General features: G+C 40.5%; 1 protein-coding gene across 7 annotated transcripts in view; it reads left to right on the top strand.

The window, feature by feature from the left end:
• Positions 1-24,188, top strand: part of POC1B (POC1 centriolar protein B) — an 81,497-nt gene extending 57,309 nt beyond the window's left edge. For 5 of the 7 annotated variants that reach the window (XM_068936906.1, XM_068936950.1, XM_068936925.1 and 2 more), the window contains one exon: positions 970-2,046. In XM_068936906.1, coding sequence (XP_068793007.1) covers positions 970-1,074 — 105 coding nt within the window. In that variant the 3' untranslated portion in view covers positions 1,075-2,046. Of the gene's footprint in view, positions 1-969; positions 2,047-18,693; positions 20,565-21,993 lie in introns of those variants that run through there. The other 2 variants (XM_068936917.1, XM_068936932.1) reach the window with 2 other exon arrangements.

Genomic DNA, 24,188 nt, shown 5'->3' with positions numbered 1-24,188 from the left:
GACTAGATATTGTCAGATTCCAGCTTGAACACTCATGCTTTAGCAGGGGATGAACAAGGTAAATTGGCAATGTAAAATTTAATCCTTTTTCAAACTTAGTACTGGAGGTGTTGGCTTAGGTAGGAATCTAAGCAGTGGAATAATTCTAAGTGTCAGTGAAACAGCACAAATATTAGGCTCAGTCAGTAACTCTGAGTCACTTCTTTGCAGGTTCTTAGTGCTTCTTTTTAGTAATGCAGGTTTAACCAATTTATATTTTAAGTTATGACTATGATCTGTAATACGTTAACATTAAACCAAATCAAAAGAGAGCGGCTAAGTTTTTTTCTACATTCTTTTGCAATGTATTGGTTTTCTCAAGAAATAAGTTTTGGTAAGAGTAGAGTAAAAGGCCATCACTTGAAAATTGTGTGTGTCGTAAATTAAATTTAAAAGAAACTATCAGCCTGTGTCCAGAAACCTACCTTTCTTAAAGGAGGGTTAGAGAAAGCCTTTCAGTAGTATATTTTTCTAACATCATTTTTTCTGCATGTCTGAAAAGGTTGTTGGAAGACATCATTTGGGGTCTCCAGTGATGGCTATTTTTCTATTGAAATATAGTTGTAACTTTCACAATAGTATTTCTGAATAATTTATGTATACATATATGTATGTATACACACACACACACACACAGACATATATATATGTATAAATACACACACACACGCACACACATATGCACACACATACTTCTAGGGGAAATATTTTGTGAAAACAGTTTTAAACCTTTAGACAATCTCCACAGATACAAAGCCATTATTACTGAATATAGTACTAAGTAATGGAATAGCTGTGGCAAAGGCATTTTAGGATATTTTTTCTTGTTTAGTTTAAATAACTTTTTTTTTATTTTCTGTGTTGCATGCTTTGATAAATACTGTGTAAGTCATATAAAAACAAATTGAAGGTACTGTCCTCTTCATGCAGACTATTTCAATCCTGGAACAACGGCTCACTTTGACTGAAGATAAATTAAAAGAATGCTTAGAAAATCAGCAAAAAATGTTACCTCAGGGAAGACAGGGAGAATAAAAAACACAAATAATCTGTACTGATGAATATGTTTTCTCAAGGAAATAATAAATGTTGCTTCACTGTATTTGGCTATAAGCAAAAAATAATAATTTATTTTCTTATTTTAACAAGTCAGTTTAATAAAAGTGAAGAAAAAATACACAACACATTTTAAACATTGGTAGCAAGCAGATATTTTTGTTACATATTTAATAAAATGCAGCCCAGCCAAAACTAATAATTTCTCAAATCATTCCCATTGAAAGTTACAGGAGTGTTATTTCAACCTAAGATCTTTAAATACAACTAAGCAACGAACTATGCAATTTTAGATGGATAGTAATTATTATGGAAGTGCACTGTGCAGGTTTTTCAACCTAGAAAAGGGCTGTGAAAATGATGCTCTTTGTGCTAAGGCAATTTTACTCAAGCATCTAAATTAAATAAGACCTAATTACCACTAACTGCTAAAATGCCATGGGTTTTCTGTCTCTTACATTAGTATGTTTTACGAAAAAGTGATGACAGGTGCTCTTCATCTTCTAAATATTTCAGTGGTGATTATAAGATTTTTAAGTGTAAAAACTTTCAGTTCCAAATATAAAAATGAAGTCACTTAAACTTTGAAACAACAGTTGGATCTGTGAATTCAGCTGCAAGATTGGTGCATTATCTTATATTTCCATTCATTATGTAATCCATTAAAAATCATTCTTCATGTTTAGAAGAGCAAATTTACTTTCAGACTTCTGAAGAATGAGAAAACTAAACACAAAATAATATGAAGTCTGTATCCTAAGTACGAAAGATTCTCATCCTCCAAGGACTTGCAGAGGTGCTCAGACTTTGCATGCTATGAATGGCCTCCCCAGAAATCAGTTAACACTGTATAAATTAAGCCATAAATCAGTAAAGACCTTTTGTGAGTCAGTTTGCAATGTATGATGAATTTTGTTTCTATTTCTAATAAAGATATGATTTTTAGAAAGACGTAGAATTGCTGGTATTATTCTTTAATAGAGAACATCTTTCCTTCTTTACGTGGCCATACTATTTTTTAAATGGCAATTGTAGAACACCTCTTGTAAATCCACAGTCAAAACTAAACCATGTTCCCTTTCTGCAGCGTCGTATTTTGTATGTTGAAAAATAAGACAATTGAAATGAGCGTTTTAATCCAGCTCTGCAACTGACTGTACATAGCTAAAGCCCATTTGCTAGACTGAACCTCATTAAAGTCAATAGAATTCAGCTTAAGCACAGAATCTCACTGTGCAAATATTAGTGCAGTTGGAGCCAAAGCAATGAGCAGTAGATTTTTTTAAAACTTTTCATTCTCTTCATAATAATCACTTTTGGATGTCCAGGCATCACCTCAGTTGATTTGTAAACTCTGAATTTTGCCAACGCTTACTACATAATTTCAATTCACTCTTAAGTAGTACTTAAGTAGTATTACTAGTATTGCGAAGAAATAACCTCTTCTTAAAAATTTTTGAGTGCAGCTATTTCTGTGCAACATCCTAGCCACGGAATTTTTGTGAAATTATGGTCTTAAATATTCCAATATATATAGCCTGACCTTTGATTATGCAGTTAGTTATAATGCTATATAATACATAGTTATTAAGTACTGTCTTTTAGATCAGATATGCTTTTCTTTTTGAATTTGTAAATACTTCAGTGATCTTTCATGGTTTCATTAGAAGACAAAAAATGTAACCATTAAAAACTCATGCATGTTTCTTGTTTCCTCTTAATATTTTCTTCCGTTTCTTTTAATTATATGTATATTCTTTTATTTGATTAGGCTTTTCGGGATTATCTATCAACAAGATTTGACAACATTTTTTACTTCTGCATTTTTTTAGTAAACTCCATGCTGAAATTTTCCTTTCTGCCCTAGCTCCTATCACTAATCCTTCTTCCTATTTAGTACATGTTTATTTGGAGCATTTGTTACTTAATCCAGTTTATTCTTCTGTTGTTTATGAATCTGGTGAAATAGCATAACATTTCCAAATGAAGATATGTTCCTATCTTTCTGTCAGGTAGTCTGTTGATTTTGAAATCCTCAACATGCTTGGCATGTAGCATATTTGCATTATGAGAGTTGGTTGTTAGAGCAAAGGATGGAGGTATTTCCTCAAGGTGCAACTGCTCTCCTAAAATGCAGCTACCACCTAGCACAGTATTCCTTTTGAAGAAAATTTGTTGGGGACTAATTATCTCATTCTGTTGATCCGTATAATTTCAAGTAGAGCCACTGAATATAAAAATTTACCTTAAAAAGAGTTGAAGAGGCTGCTTAAACTCTTCATAAGTAAATATTCTCAGTATTTACTGTAGGGTTTGCACTCTGGCTAATATTTGATGACTTGACCCATTTGAATTATCTTTTAGAGATAAATGAACATGAATGCAGTTCAACTTTAGTTGTGCTTCTGAAGTATTTGAAAAAATAATTGCAGAGATCTTTAAATGATTACAAAAGGTATATCTATATTGCAGACTGCAATGAAATTCTGAAATTCCATACTCACTCTAAGAGCTAAACCGTGTACCTGATGCAGTCCAGCATTCCTCAGGCTAATTTATGCTTCTATAAATAAGACATCCTGCTGAAGAAAGACCACTTCCAGTGTCCAGGCCAGCTACTGAGTTAAAAAGCAAAAATGGCTCAATTGCCTATTCAAAAAAACCACAATAGCTGAAGCACATGCTCCAAAATGTGGTAGAGCCCTGATGTTTGTGAGGGAAAGAGAGAATCAGGCAGAATGAACAGCATCTCCTACCAGTGTCACAGGAAGACTGTCACTGGAGAAGCAGACAGAATTTCAAATTCCTCAAGTTTCAAAGTGTTATGAATTAGCTTAGCAACTCAGTGTACATCCGTGGAGATTTCTAAACAAAACAAATTGAAAGAAATGCCAGTTATTAATGTTTCTTAAATGCTCCTTGTAATTCCCATCAAAGTTGAGATGTCAGTTTTAATGGACATAAAGTATGATGCTGAAGCAATAAAGATATTTTTTCTCAGTTTTTCACTTTGGATTGCAATACTCAGTTTCTTTGAGAGCACATTTAGAGCTTCCTAACTCTTGTGGTGCTTATACAGAGAACCTGCACAAATAAGTTACAGTTCTGATTTCCATTTTAGAGGCAGATAATGAGTAGCTAAATGCTGCAACATAAGACTTTATGGCACCGTAAAGTTTTCTTTTGATCTAAACGTACAGGTTTTCAAATACCTGGGTAAAATCAGATGGAGGCATTAGCTTATGCCAATAATCAAGTGTGCTATATAGGACATCCTGACAACTAAAACTATGTATGGATTTATTATTCTAGGGAGGTAGGGAGGGAGTTGTGGTTTTATTTTTTAAAAAAGAACGCCACTACTACTGTTGACATATCTTTTATCAACTTATGGTTTTGAAAAAAACAGTTCCTGAAGATAAATGTACCTAACAACTCTCCATCTTTTTGGGGATTGTTGCTTCTTGCCTTTACACTTGTAAGAGGGTAATACATATTTCATTATTGTAATCTTTAGGTCAAGAAACCTGAACTGTAGGCTTAAATTCTAATTAAAGTAATCTTCCGGAGAAATTGTGGTAGCATAGCTTCTCCTAGCCATTTCAGGATTGCCTGAACAGAGTCCTGTAGTATGAGGGAAGATCTGATTCAGAAAATTAAAAAAAAAAAATCCTGTCTTTATTTAAATAAATATACTGTGCTACTTTTAAGGTAAACAGTTAATTTTTCTCCCTAAAGGTCTTATTACACCATTGCTAAATAATTCTCATTGCCATATCACATCACAAAAGCACTCTGAGTTTTCCACTGAACGAGGGTAGCTGGGATCAGAATGTATTTCCAAGGACATAGTTTTATGTAACCTGTTTACCGTGTACACCTTGTAAAAATCAGAAATTGTAGACTCTTTGCCCTAAACAATTAATGAATATGTATGTACACATTGGATCCAGGAACAGTATGTTTTTGTCAGAGTGTCCCCTCAGGGACTTTTGCACGCTTCGGATGCACAGTACAATTGAAGCCATTTCTTTGTGAGAAAATAGGTTAATGACTTGCCAAAAGGCAGATGTTAATTGGAAAAAGTGCATACGAGTCCTTTTCTTTACAATATATATGGGTTGCATTTGTTATGACTTGCATCCAAGAACAGGTGCAATTTCAATTGACTCAGCTAGCAGGATGTGCTGAGTGCACTCTTCACCAATTTTACTATAAATTTTAAATCCAGCAGGAATATTTAGTTTCTAAGTTGATCAGTGAATGATAAGCTGCATTTATTACCTTTATTACAAAACAAAATTATGACTTGTGAATGTACTTGCACATAAACATCATAATAATATGAGAATGAGGACTGTATTCATCACTGTTGAAGAGGTTTACTGTTGAGCACTGATGAATCTTATACAAGACGAAATATGTCTTCTCTTTCAAAATGCTTCTTTTGTAAGTGAATCAGCAGTTCTACGCAAGGTACCCCTAGTGTATTTATAAATGTAACTTAAAGCAGAAAAATTGCTCATTTTCACTAGTATATTTTCTTGCCACTGAGCTGCATAATCAGAAGCAAATTTAGAAGGAAAAAAAAAGCAAATGGAAAAAAAAAACATCTAGGTGTGATAGAATCAGAAGAGTTTCTGTTTGATAGTTTCATAAAGATGGAGAAATGCAATTAAGGCCTTTTGGAATTTGTACGCTATCGCTGTGGGTCCACCGAAGCAGTTTGGATCCATGTGCCTAGCCTGACCTGGTTCTTGGAGAGACTTTCACTTTCTGTCACCTTAGGAATGTTGAATGTAAAACGGGATGGTATATGGGAAGCAGCTGAATCCGCTTCACCCTGGAATACCTGGTTGCCTCAGAATTAAAGCACAGTGCTAGGGTGGAGAAATCTTGGGTTTGAACATCTGCTCCAAACACAACAGAGTAGATATTTGAAAGATGGCCTTCTACATATTTGATGGGGTGGGTAAACTTAGATTTCTAACTGATGAAGAAAGCTCCTGGGTTAAAGGGAGCGTGTAAGACTTTTAAGAAGTCTTGATCCTGGTTGCTTTTCATGTGAGGCCCAAGCCAATATATCCTTTGAGATACTGACTAGATCGAGACCTATGGTCTAGACTAGTGCAGGAACATCTAGTTCAGGAATTCCACAGGAGCTTTAGCATGAGCAGGGATACTGAAATAATCTGCTGGTGACTGGGGTTACACAATTTTCACATGCCTCCAGCAGGGACTTTGGCATCAGAGGACTCACTACACTTGCAGAGAGACAGGAGTGGGCCGAGAAGAAATGCTGAGCATCTCAATGCCATCTAAATACAGGATTTTGCAACTTAGAATGGTCATTAGAGTCCTAACTCCCTTTGGGGCTTGAGTCCTTACAGACCAGGATAAAAGAGAGAAACAGAAGAACCCGCTTCACTTCAAAGCTGCTGAAGAGGAAGCAATTGCCAGGAGAGGAGAAGAAAAGACTTCCATTACATATCTTTTTCATCCTTTTGTGCTCTATATTGTAAGGAAATAATACTTCTGTCTCAGGTTGTTATCTTCTCCTAATCCCGAGAAGAAGTCCCTGCTCCTTTTAGAGAGATAAAACATTAGAACAAAGAGAAAGTAGCAAGAACTGCTAGTCTCTGTACCACAGAACGTCACTGAAGCCTTTCCTGGCCTGATGGAACCCAAAGATTATATCATTTACTCCAACACTTGCATCAAATGTCAAGATCTATCTGTCATCGTAAGTCAGAGGCAAGGTGTATTTTGCAGTGGTCTATTGTTTACTGGGACTTTATGAGCAAGTGTCACAGAGATAGAAGTCTATGAAGTTCAAAGAACTAAAAGATATTTCTCTGTTTTTTTTAAGAAAAATTCAGATGAGCCATATGCTCTCTTGCTTCATGCTACCTTCAGCTTGCATGTCTCTCAAAATGAAACATTGCAGATACAATACACTTGGGCAGTGAAAAGGACAGAATGCTCCCAGCAGCATTTCTTCCTCATGAGAGCACTCATCTAACACTTTCTAATCATTCTTATTATTTTTATTATAGTCCTGTGATACTTGTTGTGAGCACAAAGCCCAGGACATCTGCTAAAGCCTACAAAGAGCAACTTCAAAGAGAAAGAAGAGACAGCTGGTGATGATTTCCAGCTGACCAAGTACTGCACTGGTTATTGGAGTTATTCTGTTAAAATTAAACGATAGTACACCTAAATTTTGATGTTGCAGGCAAAAGTAGGGTTTAACTCTTAGTCCATAAGACTTGAAAATTCTTGTAATTCACAAGACCAGCTTTAACTTCCAAGAGAATTTTATACGTGTAATAAGATGCCATTAACTTTTCAGTTAAGCAGTAAGTGTAATCAAGCAAAGCATAGTAGAATATAATATTTAATTGTATGTAACCACACTGAGTTATCTGCACCCGTTGCTAAAACACTGTGTGCTTTTGTGCAGCTTTCACAGTCTATTTAGTATAGGCCTAGCCTGTAAACAGCCACATTATTGAGAAACTATAAGAGGTTCATTAGAGAAATTTTGACAGCCTCATTCTAGCTGGTGCTGATATAGTACCACTCCAAGTTATCAAAGAATTTGAGCATGTGTATAACTTCTAAGAATGGAACTGGGCAGCTGAGAAGTGTGCTTCTCAAGTGCCCCTCCAGTCATCCTCTCAATCATCCCCACTGCAGGCTCTCACAAAGTATGCTGCAGCCCTTTTGCAACACAGGCACTTGGATTTTTCTCCATTTCTCTCCAATTTCTCTGCATGCTGGTTGTGTCCCTGCACAAAGCCAGGACGTAGCCAGGGCATGTGCCCGGGGCCAGGTCTGCTAGATGTCTTGCAGAACGTGCCTACCCAGTGGTGTAGACACAACCAATAACATCAGTCACGTTCTTAAAATCACACACAGGTATAAGTGCTGTGCTGACTCAATGGGAAGCTGCTGGCTGAAATCAGTGGGACGTGTCACATGATTGAAGTTACATGCTGAAAATGTCTTCATCTTATGTATTCACATAGCTGAGTGACAAAGAAAATATGAATAGCAACTGATGGCTATTTTTTCAAAGGTATATGAAAGACAAATGCAGTCATTAGAACTTGAGCTCCTGATTAATTTAAATGACTACTTCTTTATTTCACAGCTACCTGATTTAGAGCCTCACATTTCTGATTCTGGAACTCATTCTCAGATAAATGAAGAATTTGCTGGACTAAGTCCCTAATTTGTATGCAGACCCTGTCCTACAGCCTTTTGGGTATTCCTCTGGACGATACACTGAAGTGAGAAAGATTTCCAGTGTCATTCAAAACCACAGAAGAGGAAATATCACTAATTTTGTCTTTTTCCTTTTAGGAAAAAAAAAAGTTCTCAGCTATTCAGCTATTCCAAGTTATATATGTGTTTTCCACATTTATCTCTCTCTTCTGGTGAATAATGACCAAGTTAGTCATTTCAAAGTGGGAGAGTTATGCCTTTGTTACATAATCTGAGTACTGGGGAGGGAATTATCTTTTTTTTTCTGTGTAATGGATTTGGGAGGAACAGGGAAGAATATAAACCTAACAGGTTTTGATATCTGAAAAATGCAATTCAAAACCTAAAATTGAGGGATACAATAAAAGCAGCATATTCTCACCCAGCATCTCACAATTCTTTTTACATTTATATACACTCTAGGGAAGCAAAGCTGAGCCTTCAGCACTTACCATGCTGACAAAACAAGACAGAAATGGCCAATGGCTCATTTTTTAGAGTTGCTCCATATAAGGAGTCACTTGCTACAAAGATATAAAAAATGTAGCCCATTAATGTTGGCTATGACACACCCAGTTTCTTTTTGATTTAAAGAACCATTATGCCACAAAAAACACTGATTGAGAGTTTTCCAACAGAACAAGTTTTTGTCAGAGAATGTCGATTTGTCGTAAGCAGAATGTTTCGCAGAAACATATCTGTTTGGATGAACTTCCGATGAAATACAGGCAGGTTTCCATCACAAGCCTGCCTGATTTCCTGCCAGCTTGTCTGGCAGCTTTCCAGGCTCCACGCCTCCGGGACGGCTCTGGACTGAACCTGTGATTTTCCCTGACTTTTTTTTTTTTTTTTTTGGAATTAGAAGGTCTTGAAAGACGTATACATCAGCTCTGCCTGGCTTTCTCTGATTCTTCAGAATTAGATATGCCTTTTGATAATGGCAGCATCCCACAGCCCAGTGTTTTGATTTGTTATCTGGGACAAACGGAATAGCTTTCCTCCCTCCTAGAGAAAGCGCTCAGGTTTAACAGCCCTGCAACTGAAATATTTTTCATACCAGACTGAGCTTCATTTCTGAGCATTTTCAGGAGACTTCCTAGTGTCAATATTGTTTCATCCTTTTTATTTTCTGAAGTATCATACTGTGGTGTCTCTGAAGTAGCAGCACCCTTCAGCATTGTCTCCTTTTCTTTCTTCTCCTGGGCCAGTTTCTGTTGCAGAGGCTGGGCCTAGGTCTTGAGCATCTCCCTTTGTTGCGGAAATTGTGGAAGTCAGACTGTTTCTTGGGACCTCAGACACAAACATATACTTCAGAAATCTGCCTCTGTGGCCAGCTGATTGTGCTTTGGCTCTGTTGTTTCTTCCTGTTTTATCTGCCCATCTTCAATAGCAGCCAGAGATACTTCTCTGCATTTAGGCCAGAATCTCCTGGGAGATGGGTGTTGTTTCATTTTTTCTCCTTAATGCGGAGTTATCTGAGGACAGGACCTTATGCAGGTGTGTGCCCCAGTTTCTGGGGGCTCAGTAGGTGAAGGAAGGTGGGAAAGGCAGATATTACTTTCCCGCTTCAGGGTTGAAGCTGTAGGCGGCCAATCTTATTGGCCTTTGTACTCCAGACTCACCACTTCTAACAGCGCTCTCTGGGTATATTTCTTACTTCAGTCCATGAGTTTCATCAGCATGTTAATTTTGTCCATGTACTTGGGTTAAATTGGCTTCTGAAAAACATCTGACTGAGAAGAAGCATTTGGCCAACATTGAGAAGCTCTGATGATTTAAACTCTGAAGTTAATTTGGTGTTGATATTACCAAATAGCAGAATCCAGCTGTTGACATGATTTTGATATTTTCTTTAAGCATTAGAGTATCTCACTTTTTCCCAGACCTCTTAGTTTTGGTTATATTTTCTCCATCAGGAAACCCATTACATCAGAAAGCAGATTGCCCGCAAGGCTGGTGCAGCCAAGGGGATCAGAGCAGAGTCAGGAACTATAGAAAGAACAGGGGAAGAAAGGGATGTTCCCCAGTGTAATTTTCAAGGAGATGATATTTGTAAGCCCCAACAGACCCTTAATTCTCAAAGGAGGATAGACTATGAATTTTAAGGGTGAGAGAGGCAGAGGCAATGCCAACAGAAGCTGAGTAGAGCCAGGGATAGCACATGAGAGAGAGGGGGAAGAGGCAAACACGAACCCCATTCTGCATAAGTGCAGCCGCCGATAATCAGGTGGAACAATCTTCCCAAATGCACCCACAGTCTCTGCCTCCTTCTGCACTAACACTTTAGCCCTTCCTATACTGTCTGTCCTATTGTAGCCCATCGATTCTTTGCTTATCTCTTCCTCTCTCTGTTTTCATCCTCTCTTCTCTCCCATCCTTTTCCTCTGAAAATATTTTGCAGCCTACAATTAGTGCACTTGGCTGAAGTCTTGTTGGGCATATCAGGAAGTTTTCCGGATCACTCATGGGTGGAGTTTCCCAAAAGCATCAATTTAGTATTAATGTTGTATAAACAATGGGCCTGCCAAACTCTGAATACTGCGAGGCAACCTCAAAATGTTGTGCCTCCTTGCAAATTTCCACTTCTGTTGCATATTACCTCATACAAGATAGACATCATGATCTCCACACTCACACAACAAAAAATGACTGCAGCTATAACTGCAGCATATGCAAGGAGAAATCTAGCTCTTGTCGTTAATTCTTTTCTTTTGATCAATCTGAAATATTGTTATCAATATTGTTTGGTAGCTGACCATTCAATTACCTCTTAAGAAGCTATAGTTGGTAACACAGTTAAAAGTGCAGGCACATTTTCAAACTTGCGTTAAAATTGCCAAGCTCATTTTTGCCAGCTGTCGTGGGATAATGAGATGTATAATAATGACATTGTTTGCAGAAGCTATGGGATTGAGTTTGAATCAGTACACTGTGTCTGCAAGAGGATTTTAACTAATCATTATAGTTCATATAGCACTAGTACAACCTGAGATAGAGAATGACTTAGCTCATTTGGGAGCCCCTACTCCTGATCAGGAAAGAAGTGGGCAAGAGTGGGTAAGGGTAACCTTCCCTTACCCACTAAAGGGAAGGTAAAGTTTCGCATAAACTGGACGTGCCGCAAATAACCATCATTTCCTACATTTTTTATTATAAGAAGCTGTTCCCACAAGTTTCCTGACCTTTAACTGCCTTGATTAAAGTTTTCCACGCTAGGATGAAATTTTCTGGAAACTTCTAGCTGTTTCTAAGAACAAGATAATATATAACCCCCTTTGGATCTTTCCTGGGGAAGTTCTGACATCAAAGAGTATACGAAAAACTCACAGGAGAGAACTGATGTAGGAGACATTTGATCTGAGAACATAAGTAGGTGGTTTATTGAAAGCCTTTGGAGAGGATGACCCAGGTCGGACAAGAAGCAGATGCAGTGGGACTGAGAATAGCTTGGCGTGGAGATTGAGACTAGGGTAAACAGAGAAAAGAGGAGATCTGAGAGTCACAGAGTGAATGGGAATGGTATGAGATGTCCAAGAATATGAAGCAGGACTGAGGAGATTGGTGGTGATGAAGCAGGAGAAATCAAGCTTAGGGCAACAGGAAGAAATGATCTTTGTTGATTAGACCCTGTTTCCTACCAGTCTGCAATGGTCAAGCCACTCCTCGACTAAACATCCATCGAGCCACTCACTCGATATCCTCCCCCACTGTGTAGTTCCCTGTGGTGCTAGTCACCTATTACAGGTGCTGGTTGCTCCACTAGCTCAAGAGGCAAAGATCAATGATGTGATGAACCTAAAAATACAGAGAAAATATGTAGAGAAAACTGCTTAGAACTGTTTGTTAAAATAATTTTACTAGGGTGCCTCTTGAGAATTGTATTTTATCTTTGCATCTGTATCATCAACCTGGCAGCTGTACTCTGTGTAGGAAGCAGTGGGATGGAGATGTGAAAAGGCTGGCAAAGAGGGGGATGTAAAACCCAAAGCCTGGAGACTGTGAAGTTATATACACTGTGTGTGTTCTGAATTCTTGGTCAAGATCCTAGAGGAACTATGAGGGAAAAAGCAACAGAATTTGGGCACTTCTGAAGAGACAAATAGTGAAAGAGAAACAAATAGTGAAAACAGTGAAAAACAATCCTGTGATTATAGGTCCGCTGAATAGCTTTTACGTCAACAGATAGCTGATGAGGAGTGGGAAGGGCCTTTGGAGGGAAACAATTAGGTCTTCCTTAGAAATATTAAAAGTAAGCTGCAAGTGAGGCATCAGGAAATGCTGCCTACTATCCTGCCTTCGGAAAGGGTTCTGCTATCTATCTAGCTGTGGCTTTATGAATTGTAGTCCATGTTTATTTGCTGCTCTTCCTATTCGATTTTATAATGGTGAGTGCATCCTTTTGCATTTTTTTAAAATCAATTTGGTGCTAGCAAATTGATTTGCCATACTAACAGCCTCTCTCCATCCGTTCAGTCTGTAATGAACAGCCCATGCTGCCTTCCCCTCACGCGTTCGCAACCCTGCTGACTTTAAGGCATTCTCCAGGCTCTGAAGTATCCTGCAGTGTTTTCCCCCGTCTCTGTTTCACCAGTAGCATTGAGTGTTAGTAGGCAGCACTTTGACGGATGTGCCTGCTACTCTCTGCCTGTTGAAGATAGATAAAAACTGCCTGTTAGCTGCATCCCTGTATGTATTCCTCAGGCATGGGAACCTACGTGCCTCGGAAGGGGTGGTGAACTAGGCAGAGCATGATCAGGGACCCTAAAATGTCCAGTTTTGTACAAAACGCAGCACTGTCACTGGGAACCCTTTCTCTCAAGCTGTGACTTCTGTTTCCCTGTTTGTTTTCTCCTCACAAATAGGGAGTTACTGGCGTGATGCATAGTGCGTGGCTGTGTGACAAGGGAAGCTGGGGCTTGCTTTTGAGTGTACCCAACATTTTGGCAGGGAGGGTTTGCAGCAGCAGCCTCAGGTAGATGCATAGGCAGAGATAAAGGAAAGCTGCTCAGTGAACTAGAAATTCCCACACTGTGTTGTCAAACATGCTTGTGCACTGGTGTGTAAAGAGGAAGCTGAGGAGAAGAGAAATGAATTTGAATGCATTTTAATTGGAGTTAGGGGCATATGGTGTGGTGCTATTTGTTTTCCTCTTCCTGCCTCTGCAGTGAGGCTTTAATACTTTCACACATTTGCCTTTATTTGTCATGTCAAAGGGGGAGACAGCAAGAGGCTCCCCCCTCCCCTGCCCTGTATTCGGGGCCGTGCTAACACCCTCTCACTTCACCCTGAACTTTGCCAAAGGAATAATTGTAATTTTCACAAGTACAGCCAGATCCCAAAAGCACATTAAGCAGCTCCAGCTTATTTTTATTAAAGTTTTCAGCTGCTCCTGGGAGAACCTTTGCTATTTTCAGGCGGCAGAAGGGGGTGGATTCAAGAGGAGAGAGGGGGTCCACAATACCACATGCACATCATTCACAGGCAGCTGGATAGTTAGGTTTTATTGTTATGACTGTATATTTAGTGATTTGTAAAAAGCTACTGAGGGAGCTCTTTCCCTTGCTGTACAGCAGTTTGTTAGCTGTAAGATTCAGACATAAGCCTTTAATTATGCCTAGCATCTCCTCAAAAGCAATTTCTATTCTCTCTCTGGCCTCATGCAGCATCTTGGGATGGTCTGCATATGAACGTGAACAAGCTATTGTTTAACATGGCTTTAAATCATGGCAGAAATGTTCTGTAGTATCCACTGGGAAAGGCCTCTCCCTTCTGCCCTCTTCATTTTTCACAGCAGCTTTGGGAAGGAAGGCCAGTAATCACAGAAATTTTGTTTAAAGGTTAAGCACAGAGTATCATATCTTCATACAGATGAAAAATACTGATTACACTGCAAGTTAATAACAGGTGAAGCTGTGGCTCAGAAACATTTAGAAAAGAATGTAAAGCTTATTTATCATTAAGCATCTCTCCCAGTTTTCATGCAGGCATTTTTCCATTCATTTTCCAAAACTGCATATAATATAGTGTGGGCCTTACTTTCTGAGTGTTTGCAGAGGAGTTTGAAGCTAATGCCTACTTTTAAAAATGGCTCAAGCACAGTTTAATTTTAAGCCCATGTGAATCCTGCCCTGCTCCTGCCTCTGCTGACACATACACTCTGTGGTAGATTTTGGCCGGCTCCCAGTGCCTTGGCACCCTAGGTCTGTAGCTCTGGGGTCACCTCAACACTGTCGGAGTTTCTTTGGAAAAGATTTTTTTTTATTATAGCTTCAATTTGTAGAACAAGTGTAAAACATTGGCTAGATGTTATTCAGCTTAGCCTGTATTTGATTGTCCTTTTTGTCCCAAAGTTTCTCTTTCAAATCATGATGACAAAGTTGTATTAAATTTACAACAAAGAGAAGCCGGAGAAGCAGATATATGAATAGCAAACACATGCATAATGTGATGTGAAGAAAGAACCCTGTGCTGGAATGGGCTGGGGGGGAACACATCTATGTTACTGTAACATATTGCTAACACATGCAGGGATCATCCAGATACAGTTTGGAGCCGCTGAGATCCCTATTTGATAGTAAATTTGATAGAATCTACTTTGTAAGTACCATGGCAATGGCTGTACTTTACAGCTTTATAGAGTGATTACCACAGCCACTTATGAGCTATCCTGTAGAGGTTTCCATATACAGGATGTTCCCGATGGAGAGTGTAAAGTTGCTTGTGTAAAGAACGGTAAGTGTAAAGACTCACAGCAAAGAATGAAAGGTGAATATAACATTCTGGCAGTTGTTCAGATCTATCTTTAAAATGAATGAGAAGAAATTGAGTGAATTGAAATGAAATTCACCTACCCAGATCTCAGTGCTACAAAGCAGTTTAGATGTTTTTTCCTTTTCAGGAATATGAAACATTACCAGCTCTTCCAGCGAAACCCAGAGTATGGCCGAGGGGCCACAGCTGTGCCTGGCAGTGAGGATGTATTTGTCCTGAGCGACTGGACAGGCTCTGGGTTCGGGATCTTTGTTCAGAGCTCTTCTGTAGGAGATGAGGGCATACTGCTCTTTTGCAAAAGTAATTCATACTTTTTGTTCTGGTAGTGGTTTAACATTTTATATTTGTTATGCAGAAATAGGTATGCTTGACATTGATTAGTAATACTCATGTTTTGGCTTGGTTTTGCCAGGTGTTTGGAATCTAGAACAGACATTATCTATTACTCTGAACACACTTCTGTGCTCCTTTACTAGCAGCTCTGGCCCCTGTTCTGCTGTCCTTTGAAGTCACCCTTGTGTAGAGAGAGCACTCAAATGGCTGGTCCTTATAATTAGCTTTTCGATATGTTCAGCACCCATAATATCAGATCAGATTTTCAGAAGTGGGTAGCCATCAGCTATGATTATTATAATTAGGGCCAAATTCTCAAAAGAACTTGGCATACTGCCCCAAATCTGTTGTTAGTCCTGGACGCGGGAATAACAGCTCTGATATTGGGGCTCATCTAATGCTGTGCTGCACTGAGCAATCTCAGTTTGGAGGTGTGTGGAGCATCTGAAGGTGGCAGATAATTGCCTTTCTAACGTGGTGCTTCTGGGCTGTGATGCTTGCTGTGCCACAGAAAGACAGAAAACTGAGAATCCAGCTGTTACAAAATGATAGTTACAAGCAGGAGAAATCCATAAATACAATGCACATTTTACATTAATGAAACCAGGCAACTGGCCCACTGCAGGCAGTGATTGTTATGAAATTAGCCCCTCAAGTTTTGGCACTTCGCAGCTAAACATACTAGAGCTGGGCTTTAAACCTTAGGTCTCTAGACTACTTTTAATGGATCTACAAAGGGTACCTAAGAAAACGAAGATTTACATTTATTATGTTGGGATTTTAAACTTCCATCCATATCATCACTGAAAAATGCTTAGTGCTGCCCAATTGAAAACAGTTGAAAAAAGATCACTGGACTAGAGTTATAATCAACCTTAAAATAATAGTTTTGTAGACAGCAACCACTAAACTCATTTAAGTTACTTACAGAAGTAGGTATCTTGAACGTCTGCCTCTTCCAATTGACCTTCAAAAAGTACCCTACCTATTTGGGGATCAGAGTAAGAGAAGGCAGCTTAGCAATGTTTAGACTAATCCCAACAACTGTTAAAAACACAAACAAACAAGGAAGCAAGTAAACACCCTCCCCTCCTCCAACCAAACAACAAAAACAAAGCAAATAAATAAAAAAAAAAACCAAGTCCATTGAAGTAGGCAAGGTCATGGCCTACCTGAATGCTCTTATAACCCCCAGACAGGCAAAACTGCACATGATCAGACGTACCGCTGCAGACACACGGGACTGGCCTGGAGGATGAGCTCTCGCTCTCCAGCTGCACTTCAGTGCTCTGCTAGCATGCTCGGGCTGTGAACCCACAGCCTCAACAGTGAGCAAATGCGCTCACAGTGTGCCTGACACAATATCCCACGACACGCACATACAGTTGCTGAAACCTTGCCCTGCCAAGGTCAGTGGGAATTTTTGTCATTGACTTTGATGGAGGCAGAATTTCCCCACAAGGACACCTCCTCCCAGATGCATGTGCATGTGAGTGTATATGCATATAAATATGTTTTACAGTACAAAGTACTTTTTATAGGAAGGCATCTTCTCTTTTCAAGTGTTTTTCTTCAACTTCATATTGTTTTAAATCAGACCCTCGCTATTACAGTCACAGTGTCTCATAGTGTAATGGTGTTAAAGAAGCCGTCCTGCTCCTGAGCCCTGTAATAACAATCACACCATCAGGAAGAGGAAATGAGCAGTGTAGCACACTCTGTACCTTTCAACCATGAGCTATTGTTAAGAGCACGTTGCTCCAGACAGAGTGGCAGCAAGGCACGGGGTGGGAAGCAGGTGTAACCTGCCAGGAACGCCAGTCTAGCAAAAGTCTTTTATTAATCCAGACAAGTACCCCTCCTTCTCAGCTGCCTCTTGCCACCAAACTGAAAGATATTTTACATTCTTAATGCTCAGTATTTGAAAGCTTAACAAATGCCTTTAGTGTAAATCAAGAGCTCGTTTTCTCATTTTGGCATTTTGGTCGCTCATTTGCAAAGTCTTTGAACTTTTTTCTTCAACTCCTTATCATAACATTTCACATATAACAGTTTGATCTCAGGAAATGTTTCCAGATGCCTTGCTATAGTCTGGGTTCTTTGCTTTTCAGAGGAGCCCGAAATCTCTCCTTGCTTGCCCTGCTTGTCCAGCTCGTTTTTCCTCCGCTCCCTTCAGAAAGGGAAAGTTTCAAAGGCAAGGCTGCCCAGGCTATGTTAGCCCTGGTGGAGTGCTTCAGTCAGGCTAGATCTACACAGCTGTGTCCCCTTCCTCCCCACCCTGACACGGCTGGGTGGGTTTGCACTGCTGCTGGGTGGCCCAAGCCCAACTTGGTTACATCACACCCTAAATTCAATTGCAATGAGAGCAAGTCTGCCCTTCCTGAGCTTCCTTGCTCTTCTCAGTCCCCTACTGAGGTGGTTTATGAACATCAGTGTGGTGGTCCATGCTGGAGTGCATGAAGCCAACAGCCTACACATTCAGATTACTTCTCTGCTTTAGTATGGAGGTCACTGTCCTGCAGTGCAACACTCAGTCCTATTTGTGATCATAGTTAGTTCACCATGCTCTTGATGCTATAATTACTGATAAGTGCTGTTCATCTGCAGCCTTGATTAATACCCTTGTTTTCAGATCCCTGCTGCCTTGTTTGCTGAGCACTTACACACCATGCAATGCAATATAAATGAGTGTGTCCAGCCTAGCTGCCAAACTATAAACAAGCGTGATGTGAAATAACTTCCCTTTCCTCCTCCTGACCATTCAGAATATCATATCTATGCCTGCTACTACCCATCCAGACAATATCCCTGTTCCCCTTCCTCCACTGAGGCCTGGAGATAAACTACTGTCTCACATGCACCAACATGAAATGCATTCTCTGGCTGGTTGTTCTCCATCCAGAATTATCCATCAGCTGCAGGACACAGCTGCTTGGCAAGGGAGTCAATGGACCATGAGAAGACCTGGCATCTTCTGTCCCTTACTAAGCAGTTTCTCCACCACTCCCCTATATTATTTCTGTTCTCATTACAGCTATTGGTCCTCTTCTACTATGGGATACCTTTCAGAAGTAGAATTAGCTACTGTCTCCTCCTCACCCTTATGCAGCATCTCACAGCTGCAATCAGATTGCCTGGTTTTCTTCAGGCATTAGCGCAACACACTACCAAAGGTCCCATTTAACTCTCTCAACATCTTGTTCCTGGCTTTCTTTTCTCTCACAGATGTTCTTGCATCTTCCATGAATGATATCCATGTTCCTGCAAGTTGCTTTATTTAGCTGGGCTGGAAGGATACAGAAAAAGAGTGAATCCTCACCCAGTGGTGTTTCCTCCAAGGGACACATTCTCTTCTCATTTGGGAAGAAAAATACAATTTGTATCTTGTTAACGTATGATTCCCCAGTCATCTGCACTTCTGAGCTTTGTAACTAATTTATGTTCAGTGATGATATGCACGATGAAACTAGAAGCTGCAACCATGATGTATAGATTCAGACTGGGAGAAAAAGACTGGAGACTTTGTGTTAGCAATCACTTCAGCTTTATTTCACTCACTGGTGACACTGGACAATAACAACTTACAGGTAATTTTGGACTGAACAAGATACAGCAAGGCTTTTGACACAGCAAGGCTTTTGACACTGTCTCCCATCACATCCTCCTAGGTAAGCTCAGGAAGTGTGGGCTAGATGAGTGGACGGTGAGGTGGATTGAGAACTGGCTGGATGGCCGAGCTCAGAGGGTTGTGGTCAGTGGCGCAGAGTCAAGTTGGAGGCCTGGAGCTAGTGGTGTCCCCCAGGGGTCAGTCCAGGGTCCGGTCTTGTTCAATATATTCATCAATGACCTGGAGGAAGGGACAGAGTGCACCCTCAGCAAGTTTGCTGATGATACTAAACTGGGGGGAGTGGCTGACACACCAGAAGACTGTGCTGCCATTCCGAGGGAGCTGGACAGGCTGGAGAGCTGGGTGGAGAGCAACCTCCTGAAGTTCAACAAAGGCAAGTGCAGGGTCCTGCACCTGGGCAGGAATAATCCCATGCCCCAGTACAGGCTGGGGGTTGACCTGCTGGAAAGCAGCTCTGCAGAGAAGGACTTGGGAGTGTTGGTGGACAACGAGTTGACCACGAGGCAGCAGTGTGCCCTTGTGGCCAAGAAGGCCAATGGGATCCTGGGGTGCATTAGGCAGAGTGTTGCCAGCAGGTGGAGGGAAGTGATTCTGCCCCCTACTCAGCCCTGGGGAGGCCTCACCTGGACTACTGTGTCCAGTTCTGGGCTCCCCAGTACAAGAGAGACATGGCACTACTGGAGAGAGTGCAGCGGAGGGCTACCAAGATGAGTAGAGGGCTGGAGCACTTCTCCTATGAAGAAAGACTGCAAGAGCTGGGCCTGTTCAGCCTGGAGAAGAGAAGATTGAGAGGCGATCTCAGAAACGTGTATAAGTATCTGAAGGGGGAGTGTCAAGAGGATGGGGCCAGCCTCTTCTCCGTGGTGCCCAGCAACAGGACAAGAGGCAACGGGCAGAAACTGAACCACAGGAAGTTCCATCTGAACCTGAGGAAAAACTTCTTCACTGTGAGGGTGACAGAGCATTGGAACAGGTTGCCCAGAGAGGTGGTGGAGTCTCCTTCGCTGGAGATATTCAAAACCCATCTGGATGTGATCCTGGGAAATATGCTCTAGGTGACCCTGCTTGAACAGGGAGGTTGGACTAGATGATCTCCAGAGGTCCCTTCCAACCTAAACGATTCTGTGATTCTGTGATTCTGTGATCTTTCCCTGTGCTCCAGTAGAAACCCATCCATGGGTGCCCCTGAGAGCTGTCATTGTCTCCTCATCTATCACTTCCCACATGTGGCATCACTTCATCCAGACAACAGTAACTTGCAGTCTACTGTGCCAAGAAACTTTGAAAATGTTCTCAATTTAATACCAGGAAAGGCCATAAGGTAAAATGTCAAATCTCTCAGAAACTGGTTCCGTGCTACTGTAAGTCCATATATAAATGTGGATAGAATCCTATGCTGATTGCCTGTGCTTTGTTTTTGAGCACTGGTAGAATGTACCTTAATAAATCATTTTACACCTTGCTCTGCACCTTTCCATTTTGCATTGCTTTTGTCTGATTAAGAAATAAAGAAGCTGGAAATGGCAAGAAGACATCCAGGCCGCAGCATGTGAACTCAACGGTATTGAGTCCAATCTCTCCTATATTGTAAGTGCCCTTGTAACAGCAACACATTTACCTAGCTAACTCTCTTAGAGCTGCAATGATGCGAGCTGATCCACCAAAGTCTGTTTCTATCCTGATCCCAGCAAAGTCTCAGGAGTTGTAGACTCATCAGTAAGGTGGGGTTGGCAACATATCCATTTCCTGTCCTCCTTCTCCCTGGCACTCCTACAAATTACCTCTTCTTTCCGTTTCCATCTGCCAAAATCTCATGCCTTATAAAAGTAGTACCTGGGCATGATGGAGCATGTGATCTAATGCACTATTAGTATATTTTTGGTGATCTGGTGGACATGACATTGCAACCATTGGTTTACTGAATGTGACCTTTAGACATTTGATTTGTGGCTATCTCTGGGATCCCAACCCCTGAACCACTGTTGTTAGGTTCTGCAAGAATTGATTTGGGGCATTTCTCCTCACTTTGTATATTTGATTGACAGTACCCAGGGGGTTCATCAGAGCTTGTGACAACCTTCAGTTTGCCAGCAGAGGAGGACATCTACGAGCACATTTGCTTAGGTATTGCAGAGAAACAGCAGCAATGGTAGAAATGAATATGGTGTTTAAACTTGAACTAATATCCATTACTTTAGATAAATATATATTTGCATAACTGTACAGCAATATACCTCACAGAAGCAAGGGGAGAAGGAGAAACAAGAAAACATGGGCTGATATGAACTGCAGGAGGCAAGGGAGGAGGGTGGCATGCCTGTTCCAGGCCTGGTCTCATGGTCTCAGGTCTGTTGGCTTGTCTAAGCATGGAGCATTTTTCAGCAGCAGCACTCGGGCTAGGGAGGAGATTTAGAAGCAAGCCATCTCTGCGCTACCATCCCTGCTCCCAGAGGATTTATTAGCTCAAGGGAAGAAACCTGCCTGAGGAGCCCTGGCTCGGTGCCGCCTCAGCAAACATGTCTCCTCAGAAACCAGAGTGCCAGGAAACTAACTCAGCAATGCCTAACCCTCCTCTAAGAATTAGAAGCAGTTGTACCTATGTTGTCTGCATTATTTCCGTTACCAGAAATAGCCAATGTCCTATAAAAGAAATCCATACATCCTCTTTTTTAATGTTAAGAAAGTAGACACTTACCATACTGACTGCTCCCTCGTAGTGACTTGCAGCTCGGGTACACCTGATGGGTGATTGATGCCGCTTAGCAGTGGACAGATGTTAATCCATTCCCTGCAGCTGCCAGCTTCACAGTATTTTCTTTTTAGCACAATGCGCTAAAGAGCAAGCTTTAATGTTGGGTTTGGCAAATGCACTTGGCCTTTTCATGTTTTATTCCCAGAAGGGAATGATCACTTCAAAGGGAGCCGCGAGATCGGTGCTGATCGCCTCTGAGAAGTCTCAGTGCTGATCGCCTCTAAGAAGTCTTCGTCCGTGAAAGAGATTCTGACGTTGACACTTTAGCTTTGCTGTTCAGGAGCAAGAGAGAAGACCTCCTACTATTCGTATAAAAGTAGTAAGATATTACCATAAACAATTGACAAAGATGAAAAACTGAAATGCTTTCTCCAGATCCTCATAATTGCTTACAATTATTTTTCCTAAAGCACCTTTATTTAATTTTGGAATGAGTCCATATGAGTTTTGAAACTTTTCACTAAAAGTGAAATTTTATTTTTTAGTTTTTTGTATTTTCTTTTTATGTCATGACCTCTTAGTAGTGGTATGAATTGTACACCATGTATGTGATATGACACAATGTTTTATGGCAAATCAAAACATTTTACCATTTGAATTGTATTGTTTTATTTTTTAAGTACAACTGCAGCTGCTACTTTGTTTTACAGTTCTTCCCGGCAACATTAGTAGGAGATACTTTTAGCTCAAAGTGCGATGAATTGTTTCAATCCCTCTGATATAACAGCTGCCCATAGTACACTCTGAAAAACAAAGTAAAAGAATTCATATAAGCTGGTGAAATATTTTATGCGTATAGACGTTCGAATTATGAGCATAGTCCTGGCATAGTCATGAAATAGTTTTAAAATCAAATTACATAAAATGATAAAAACAAATGATCAATTAACATCTTGTTTTGAAGCACTATTCATACAGATTAATAAAATATTTACATGGATTGGGGAGGGGATTTCTAATTTGTAGGAAAGCTTGAAGTGACTGTAGCTTGTCTAGGCAGAAATAAAAACAAATTTCAACACATTGAAATTCCCCCAAAGTGGAAATTTCTGGTTCTAATCTACTCTGAAGATCACACAAAAAGCACTTCAGATTTTTATGCCAGCAGATCAGAATGGCATCATTCCTGTCCTTCTGCATGGCAAGGACGATGAAAAATAACATCCGGTGCGTGAGAAAAATAATAAGCTGTGACCTTTTGTAATATAAAGAAAACTAGCTTAGTTGAAATGATATTGTTGGAGCATCGCCCCCTCCTACTGTGGAAGGCGGCCCTCCACTGGCTTAGCTGTCCTGGGGCTCAGTCCCACTCTGCCGGGGTAGTGCCAGCCCTGTGCAGCCGGCGGCCCCAGCTCTGCTTTCCGAGGGGCCAGCGAGACCCTCCCCAGCCCTGCTGGCCTTGGCCATTGCAAACCACCAGCTCCAATCATGGCTCTTTTTTTAACCAAAAGCGATCCATGTGGCATATCATTCAAACCAGTCCCGTGTCGCTTGGTTGTGAGACCCTCTGCAGAATATAAATGCTGTCCTTTCACTGCCCCAAACAGCTGAGCTTTTTGCATCAAAAGAGCTCATCTGACTTGCCCTTTTTTTCTCTGTGAAGAGGGTCCGTGTTTCCAGGAGTTTGCAGGGTGCAGATGTGACAACCACTGAGGGATCAGCACTTGGCCAGCTAGAGACTACCCCTGGGCAGAAGTAAAATGTCAAATTACTTCAGAGCCCATTAAAAAGTAAATGGGCTAAAAGGTGTCCTGCACTTGTGGCATAAATCCTCCATGACTCCTTCACAAGGGTCTGAGGCAAACGATGAATGCACAAGAGTTAAAATGTCTTCAAGTACGAAAAGAAAAATGGCTCATAAGGTCCACTGTTGAAATGAAAAATGACAAACAAAAGCTACTACCTCTTACTCATGACAGAGCTACAGGGGGAAAAAAAGAAATTTGCAGAAATCTAAGCAGCTTCCCTAAACGCACTATTTCTTAATATAAATGAAACATTTTTTCCATGTTACATCTCCAGTGATTATGTTTCTGCTCTGCTCCTTTGGCAATTTGTGAGAGGAACTTGAGATGGGAGACATCGCACCTAATTTGCATTCATATTAGAGCCAAGTTTAAAGCATCTCTTGCTTATGGAGAAGGATTTCACTATTTTTTCCCAAAGAAGTATTTAAGTCTATTGCACATTTAAAATCTTTTTAAAATCAAGCTATCAGAGCCTTGACACCTCTACTTGGAGTTGATTTTTTTCCTAGACCACTGTAAATGATACAATGTCTTTCTTTGTGATAAGCAGATAACATCTAAAATAAAAACACAATTCTCAAGATCTTTCCAT

Source organism: Struthio camelus, chromosome 1, assembly GCF_040807025.1.
Source record: "Struthio camelus isolate bStrCam1 chromosome 1, bStrCam1.hap1, whole genome shotgun sequence".
Taxonomy (NCBI): domain Eukaryota; kingdom Metazoa; phylum Chordata; class Aves; order Struthioniformes; family Struthionidae; genus Struthio; species Struthio camelus.
This window is presented reverse-complemented; position numbering and strand designations above follow the sequence as displayed.